Genomic DNA, 8,854 nt, shown 5'->3' on the forward strand with positions numbered 1-8,854 from the left:
AAAAAAAAAAAAAAAAAAAAAAAAAAAAAAAAAAAAAACAAAGGTAAAAAATGAATGAAAACACAAAAAGAAAGTAAGGAGAGAAGAGTGTCTTACCTAGTGATGGTGCAGAAGAGAGCTTCCGATTGAGCTTTGTTCTTCCTTCTTCAAAGCTTTCTCAAAGCTTTGTTCATAGATACATATGATGTAAAGAGTGCCTTACCTGGTAAAGTGTAGTGGGTTGGTGAGAGTTGACAAATCTGGACCATTGAATTTTAGTCATTGATAAATCTAAGCCATTGAAATTCTTTTCAATCTCAGCCATTGTTTTTAAATTGGACAAATCTGGACCATTAAAGATAGTTTGTTAGAGAGATATTTTTAAAAATAAATCTGAGCCATTGCTTTTCAAATTAGATAGATCTGAACCATTAATTTGGGAGATATTTTCAAATGAACCCTTCCATTATTATATAGATAATTTGAATTGAGGTGGAGCGGAGCTCAAACATTTCTAAAATGGATCAGATTAACTTCAACACTGCACTAGTTGAGACTTATTTGTATTGCACCTCAAAGTTTGGAGTAATATACAAAATAATACGATTCAATATAAATCTTTTATTTTAAGATAAAACCTTTAATAATATATTTTTTATTCATAAAATTAACATTCTCATATTATTCGTGTCATGTTTTTTTCATTATTCTCCGTTTATTTGAGTGGAAAGCATATTCTACAAATTTTTTTTTACAGAAAATATTTTCTTCGAAAATATTTTTCTATGTTTGGTAATGATGGTGGGATGAAGTGGAGGTGGTCGCAATGGTGGTGGGGTGGGGGTGTGGTGGTGGTGGTGAAAGTGGTGGTGGTAATATAATAATATTGGTAAGAATTTAGTCTGACAAAAAATTTTCTGTCAAATATTTCCTATTAATTTTATTTTTTATTATACCAAATGTTAAAAATGCTAGAAAATATTTTTATTTTCTCTCCAACCAAACGGAGCGTAATTGTCACATGCTGGGTTTAACATAATTCTGTTTGGCATGACCTAATCAAAGAAACTATACGCAATCCCAAAAGATTAATTTTTGGAAAAGAAAAAAAAAAATCCCCCATTTTTAACGGTCATATTTTCCCATTCAAAAACCATAGCAAAGCTCTTCCCATAACCATTTCAAGAAGCAGAAACTCAAAAAGATTTGGCAAAAACTAGGTCTAGAAGATAGAAGGGTTTTGTTCGTTATCAAATTCCAGCACTAAACAATGGAGATTTCTGAGCACAGTGATGTGGCAGCAGAGAAATTTCACTACAATGAAGAAGATGAATCCGAATATGAAGAATGCGATGCTGATGATTCAGGTGAAGATCCAACATTTGAGGTTGTCGATAAGATTCGATGTAGATTTTCAAGGCTATCCACCAAGAACAAACCCAAATCACGGTGAGTCTCAAATCTCAATACATACTCATATAAGATGTTTGATTTTATGTGTAGATGAGATTTGTTCGATTTAATTGCACTCATAATTAATGTCTCAATGTGGGATCAAATGGTTTGTTTTTGCAGTAACATTAAGGAAATGGAGGAGGGTAATGAAGAGGACCCAGATGTAGTCGTAGAAATGGTTGTGCCAGAGCTTGGTGAAGAGGATCAGAAAAGTTTTGAGGCTGTTCAAAAGATCATAGAAGGTTATCCCAAAACTTTTATTTTCTTTTGATGGGTTATAAATTAGAAAGTGTATCTAAATTTTTGATGATTTTGATGAATGAAAAAAATGAGTTGAATTTGATAATTGTTAGTGGCAGTTAATAATATATATGGACATTTGATAACCTTCTTATGAGTTGTGCTTTATATAATAGTATAGTATAGTATAGTATAGATGTTCTGATCAAAATGTGATTTTTTGATGGCAGTTGGACAGGTAGAGAAGCTGAAAGTGGACCAGTGCAAGGTTTATTTGAGGAAACATGGATTGAGGTTGACAGGGAACAAAGATATCCTCATTGAGCGCATTAAAGAGCATCTAGAGTAATATTTCATTTTTGGGGTTGTTTTGCTTAATGATTTGTCGAAATACATCTGCTGCTTGAATCGAAAGATACTTTCCTAATTATTTCAATTCTGGCTGCACTTCAGCATTCTTAGAGGTGGTGGAGAGAAGAAGTACCCAATATCAAGCTTCGTATTGAACTGCAAAGGTATACATTCTACCCTTAAGTGCTGAATTTTCTTTATTTCATTCCCCCCCTCCCTGTTCTGAAATACTTTGTTTCATAGACTCATGTATAATGTAAGTATTGGGTGTGAGTTTGTGTTCAAGCGTATTGTCTTAAACCTAAATCTTAAGATATTGGCATATGCATCCAAAAATTGCAAGTTGTATAGTATTCTTAGATAAGGTGTTGTACATTATTTAAAAAATGTACTTCAAATTAAATTGGATTTAAGGAAAATTTGGATTTTTACCTCCCAATCATTGAGAAATTGTTTCTTTACTAGCAAATATGAGCATCTTCTTCTTTTTCTTCTTCAAACATAAAAATTTAGAGGATCCGAGTTTCTAGAATGAGTACAAGTGTTGGGCGCATATCCCCATGCACTAATCCTAGTCGTAGCTGGTGGACGTGTACAAGAGGAGAAGTAGAAGAGACAATGTTAATAGCTGACGGATTTTTCTTGTGTATTTTACCTTTCATGGATGATTTCTTTTCTCAATTTAAAAAAGAAAAATGGAAAAATATTAGAGCTCATGGACTAGTGGACCCCCAGTCATATCATACGAACCTAGAACCAGTTAGACAATCTAGACATTCATTAGAGTATTTTTGTGATCAAGTGACTGTCGTTTGGGAAGTGGGTTGGCTTTTTGGCTTTTTTTAGCTATTTTAGCTTAGGCTAAAAAGCTTGGTTTGAAAAGAACTTTTTGGCTTTTTGACTTTTTTGACTTTTTTAATGAGAGAAGAGTGTAATTATTATAGGTTGGATGTGATATTTTGTTTTTTGTGGCTAAAATAGCCTATTTTGTCTTTTGTGGCTAAAATAACCCCAAATCCATCTTCCCAAATGGAGAAATTCTTTACTTTTACTCCATTCAAAACACAGCACACTGGTTGGGGAAAGCACTGTCCTTCACATTGTTAGGCAAATTATCAGATTCACCATCCAAGCAGTTCGATTCAATTTGTATTTTCACATCCATTTTGAGAGCTCAGTTTTCATGTCAAAGTAATCACCTTCAAATCCATTTTTATGCTTTCTGACTAATAATTGGTTATTTATATGCAGGTGATGCATGCACAGGAGATGTTGTTATGTTTGAACAAAATGTTTATGAAATGTGAGTATTTTTGGCAATTCTTTATGCACTTGTCAAAGGAATACTTTAATGAAACCTATTTGCTTTTAACATGGTAGCAGGAAATAAAGAAGATAGTGTGGGATTGATACTTTCTGATTTTTAAGTTATAACACCACTTGTCGAATTGTATTGCTGTGTTCATTTGATGGTTCAAGCTTGGATCTATCTAAATGCATAAAGGAAAATGTAGAATATCCTTAGATGGTTGTACCTTATGATTGGTTGCTTTGAGCATTACCACATGAAAAGCAGAATAAATGGATGGTGTGATTACTATGTCCAGTTATTTCCCAACCTGCCTTTTGATTTGCTATGTTCATTTGTTGCAGGTTCAACATTGCATCTCGAAGTGCTGGTGGTCCTCCATGTGGAAAGAGGATTGTTGCAGGCCGCATCGTGAAAGAAAGCTATGGTGCTGCAAAGCAACAGCATACATTCACCGTGAGCTTACAAGCCTACCTAACTTAGATTAAATACAATGAGTGCAATGCTTATACTTGCTGTATTGTATTTGATTAGTGAACTGTGAATTTTCCTCACTACTTGTGTCAGATTGAAGTACTATGGAGTGAAGGGGAGAAACCACTCCCTCCACTTTATCCCCTCTTAATCAAGGGCAGAAATCTTTATCGGTTAAAGACAATGAGACAGGTTCGTCCCACATTAACGGTTTATGTTCTTCACCATTATCCATTTATCATTCAAATTATGTTCTTAATCCATAATATCAACTTCAGAGATGGGACAATGAAGGCGAAAGGCAGAAAATGATATCCGAGAAGCATGCTAGAGGCTCTCTTGCTCGATCAAATAGGGAAGCACGTATACAATTGAAGGAGACGAAGAAGGCCAACACTTCAGTCCCAATTGTAAATGTGCCATCACAAAGGATTCAGCAGTGGCAACATTTGACAAATATGCCTTCAAGGAGTCTATTACAAAGTCAGAATCATGAGCCAATCATGAAATCTATTCCTTCTCATTGTCAGTTCCAAAGGCAGAGTCATGAGCAATACACAAATAGTAATAATCCTTTAAGAAGGCCTTTGACAAACATGAACTGTTCAATACAATCCAAAGATCCATATCCATTTGGATCCTGTCCTGGTTCAACGAGTCCACTCCAAAGTCACAATCATGAGCGAAGCATGATTTCTTATCCTTTGAGGATTCCAATTCAAAGGCAAGGTCCTGAACGAAGCGTGAATCCTAATTCTTCAAGGCATCATAAAGGAAACGTGAATTTCAGTCCAACTAAGGGTCCATTCCAAAGGCAACTTTGCCGATTCTATGCTCAAGGAAGGTGTCATTATGGAGATTCATGCAAGTACTTGCATGAATATAGAGGGAATCTGATCTGTGGCGAAAGAACGGATAAAAGGTGGCCATCTGATCTACGGTATTACTAGCAAAAACGCTTGGACTAAAAATTTGCAGTTTGAAAGTGGGTTTCAGCAATCTTGCTGATTTTTGTTTTGTTGGACCTATTTGGAAGTGTGATTTTTTGCAGTCTTCCATACGTTTGAATCTCTTGGAGTTTACCCAAAAGCAAGTTTGAATATTGCTGATTTTGGTCTACATTCAATGTTGAAATCAAGTATTACTTGGAAGGTTTTAGTTGCATTTTGAGTAGGGATTTGATCTTACATTCAAGTAGGAATGTAATCGGTTCAGTACGGTCGGTATTTAGGTAAATTTTTCCACCCAACCGATAATGTCGGTTTTATTATTTTGAGTACTAACATAGACCTCTTCTCCCATCCAACCACACTAAACTGCACCAACGGAAGCGGTTCGGTTTGGTGCAGTTTAATTGATTTAGGATCTTTCAAATTTAATCCATTTATCAACCATTTCAATCATATCAAATTCATCAATTTAATAAATACTTCATAATTTCTAGATTAACATACAAACAAAAAAATAATAATAAAGACTAAGGCTTCAAGAATAATGAGTTAGAGTTAAAAGATTATATACATAATAAAAGTATCCTAACTTAGGTTATAGGGATGATAATGTTAATTAATTGAGATTAATAATTTATTATATTTATTAATATCATTATATTATTAAATTTTATATGTATCATAAATACAATATATGTTGAAGTGGTCGGTTTCGGTTTAATTCAGTACATAAGGTGCTTAATCTAATACCGAATAGAAAATCGGAAAAAATCAAATTAAAAAATCGTATAGGCTGATTCTTATTAAAAAAACAGACCAAATACATCTATTTCGGTCTAGTTCAATCAGTTTGGTCAATTTTTTTGATTTTTTCTTAAATCCCTACATTTTTTTTTTTTTTTTTTGGAACAAAAAAAAAGGATGTTCTGAGGTGTCATCACTACATCCATAGGCCCAGGCCCCGGGATAGCCGGTAGCGAGCCACTGGAATTACCCAACATTTCGCTCCCCTCAAAAGTCGAACCTGTATCAGGTCTGTAGAGAATGATGCCTTCTCCACTAGGCCACCACTCCTGGTGTGGTTAAATCCCTACGTTCAAGTATAGCTTGCTGATTTTTATCTTACATTCGATGTTGAAGTTGGCTTTTTGTGGCTATCAAATGTCAATATATGTGGCATTTTAGTCCTGACCTCAAGAGCTATTAAGTGCTCCTAAAGTAAATATGCAGAGTACTTCAGTAATAAATTTATATGGTTTTTATAAGGTAACATGAGATATGTCAATTGATAAATAGTATAAAGTATTGCTTGAGTGACACCCAATGAACCATTTTGTAAAAATTATTTTTGTATATGTAGCACATATGTTAAAAATAAAAATATAAATAAATATGAAAAAATAAAAGAAAATGGTAAAACAAACACGGTGATAAATGATAGAGATATGTTTTTACCACTATATATTCACCTAATTAATGTTGTAATTAATGTTATTGTGGGTGTTCATTTTTGACCACACAATCAAACGGGAAACTCAGCTGAAGAGCACCAGCAGAATAGATTAAGCCCGAACAACCTGTCACAAAAAGATAAGAATTCGACGGTGGTTCGTTTACCCGGGGACACTCCGATACTGAAGTCAGTAAACAATTATCTCTCAAAAATAGCAAATTGTGCTTATACTCACAAGAAAGAACTTATTACTCTTAGTATCTCACACATACCTTAGACCCACGAGGGTGTCTTGTTTTTATAGCCAGCACTGACCTAATCCCTATAGAAGCCTCACTTCAGTGGACTCAGGCTTGATGCTCATCCTAGACTCTCAGCTAGATAGGGATAAACTCCCTAAAAGCTTTATCTTTATCTAGATTGAGATCCTCCCCTATTCTAGGACTCTTGTCCCTTATCCGCTCATTTCGAATTCCGATGTCTCCGCAGACAACCTCAGCTTAGCCGAAACCGACTCGGCCCAAGCTACGTAGCACCTCAGCTGACACTCCGACGTCACCTTGGCCACGTGCTGTTATATATATAAAATATGTCCCCACAACTGCCCCTAGGTTCTATTACCTCGGCATCTTGAGATGATGGAACCTACATCGCCCACTCATAGTTCATGTCAGCTAAAATTTATTCTTTCCTTCGACCGAGATCACGACTTGTCGGTTTCCTGTACTCAAGACTCAACTGCCCATCTTTATCAATGACCAAGAACCAAGAACCAAGTTCTTTAAATTCCTTAACTGAGATCATTCTGTAATGCCCTCAAAATAATAACATTAAAACCCACCAACATAGACATGCATTGGTATAAAAGATAAATATTCTTCTATACATCAGAGTAGTTTCTTATAAAAGTATTACATGTTAACAGCAAAAGCAAATGCCCTGCGGGTTTACAGCTTTCCAAGTTAACACTTGGTTACAAAAAGAAGAGTACTAACTCAATACATATAAAGCCCTTGGCTTGAATTTACATGTAATACACCAAAAGAAAATAAACAAAACAATCCGCTTGCCTCTAGCCTCTCAAGCTATGTCCTTGGAGGTGGCATGCTACCTGTACCTGAAAATGATGTCCTATAAATGGTGAGCCACAGCCCAGTAGAGATATGCTAAACACAGTATGAGTAATGACTAAGACATTAGCAATTGATAAATGTTCAATTTCCATAAGCCAATTCATAACCCATTTCCATTTCATTTCACTTTCCATTTCTTATCAATTTCACAATTTACATCAATGGCTCAGAACCTGGCCAACCACTTATATGAGACGATGACTCATATAAAACATTTCTCATTTTACAATAGATAAACATACTAGTTGTATCAACATCTCAATAGATAAGCATACAAGTTGTATCCACATTTCAACAGATATGCATATTAGCTATATCAACACTTCCAAAGATAAGCATATGAGCTGTATCAACACTTCCAAAGATAAGCATATGAGCTGTATCAACACATAATCTGACAAGCATATGAGCTGTATCAATGGAGTCCATCCCCTATCTCCTCCCAAACAACATCCGGTTTAGAGGTTCATCCCCTATCTTCCCCTAAACCGTGGAGTACATCCCCTATCTCCTCCCACACACCCAACGTATATACACAAAGGTCATATACACAATCAATCAATACATAACGTTAATGTATTCTATCAACCGTCATACTCTATGACATATCCAATTGATTAGTTTTAGTTCGCCTAATCATCATGCATTGTCTACAACAATCAAAACTACCCTCCACCAGTATCCCAAGCAATTATTTCTAAACAGATAATAAAAGCTCCAACAAATAAAATATCAATGTTTTCAAAAGTGAGCGATTAATAAATCTAACTCCACTATTCAACCATATAATGAACCAATTTCATTATTTCCAACTCAATTCCATATAGCTACAATTTTCCCAAATTAATTACATCAATTAATTTATTCAACAAATTAGAGTTTTCTACCCCGTTTCCCAATATTGACCCAATGGCCTATATATCAACAACCAACAACAAAATCATTATTTTGAAACCCAAAATACATATTTTTGAATCAAAATAACAAAACCCCCTTTTGACATTTTCAAACCCTAACCTCCCAAAATCAAGCATTTAACAAAATACCCAACTATCTAGGTCAAAACCCATAGTTGTGAGTAGGAATCCCTACCTCAAATTCGGAGCTCAAGGGAAGAAGATGACGAAACTCAACGCGCTCCAAAACTCGAAATTTTCGGATCAAGGTAGAGCCCTCGACGATCAACCCAACTTTGTAAAGACCAAAGGTGAGGAAAACACCCTAGCTAGATCAATACTTAGAGAGAAGTTATGGTTTTAGAGAGAGGAGCTCTCAAATGGCTTTTTGGAAAAGTAAGAGAGAGAGAAAATGTAAAAAGTGATTTTAAAATGCCCAGCTGCCAACTGATATACGACATTCTTGCTCGAGCGGAGAACACAACGCTCAAGCGTCAAGAACAAAAAACTAGGTATGCTCGAGCGCAAGAAGGCCCGCTCGAGCGCCAAGATACAAGAATAAAGTACATCCGCTCGAGCGCGAAAACCAGTCTGCTCGAGCGTAGATTTCCCCC

The 8,854-nt window shown here is 35.3% G+C and overlaps 1 protein-coding gene across 2 annotated transcripts; it reads left to right on the forward strand.

Moving 5' to 3' along the window:
- Positions 1-976: 976 nt before the first annotated feature.
- LOC114305828 (zinc finger CCCH domain-containing protein 62) lies at positions 977-4,959 on the forward strand. 2 transcript variants are annotated; one of them, XM_082909712.1, is made up of 9 exons: positions 1,127-1,428; positions 1,555-1,676; positions 1,905-2,019; positions 2,128-2,189; positions 3,277-3,328; positions 3,679-3,790; positions 3,902-4,000; positions 4,087-4,236; positions 4,267-4,959. In XM_082909712.1, the coding sequence occupies exons 1-9, from the start codon at positions 1,250-1,252 to the stop codon at positions 4,756-4,758; spliced, it is 1,383 nt and encodes a 460-aa protein (XP_082765838.1). In that variant the 5' UTR covers positions 1,127-1,249; the 3' UTR covers positions 4,759-4,959. The 2 variants fall into 2 exon arrangements, with proteins under 2 accessions (XP_028106757.2, XP_082765838.1); XM_028250956.2 differs by having other exon boundaries at positions 977-1,428; positions 4,087-4,959.
- Positions 4,960-8,854: the final 3,895 nt, after the last annotated feature.

The sequence above is a fragment of the Camellia sinensis genome, chromosome 15 (assembly GCF_055761805.1).
Source record: "Camellia sinensis isolate YWXY chromosome 15, ASM5576180v1, whole genome shotgun sequence".
Lineage (NCBI taxonomy): Eukaryota > Viridiplantae > Streptophyta > Magnoliopsida > Ericales > Theaceae > Camellia > Camellia sinensis.

Coding starts and splice junctions, on each gene's coding strand:
- LOC114305828 (XM_028250956.2), top strand. CDS start 1,250: ATGGAGATTTCTGAGCACAGTGATGTGGCAGCAGAGAAATTTCACTAC. Junction 1,677..1,904: donor TGTTCAAAAGATCATAGAAG/GTTATCCCAAAA, acceptor TTTTGATGGCAG/TTGGACAGGTAGAGAAGCTG. Junction 3,791..3,901: donor AGCAACAGCATACATTCACC/GTGAGCTTACAA, acceptor TACTTGTGTCAG/ATTGAAGTACTATGGAGTGA.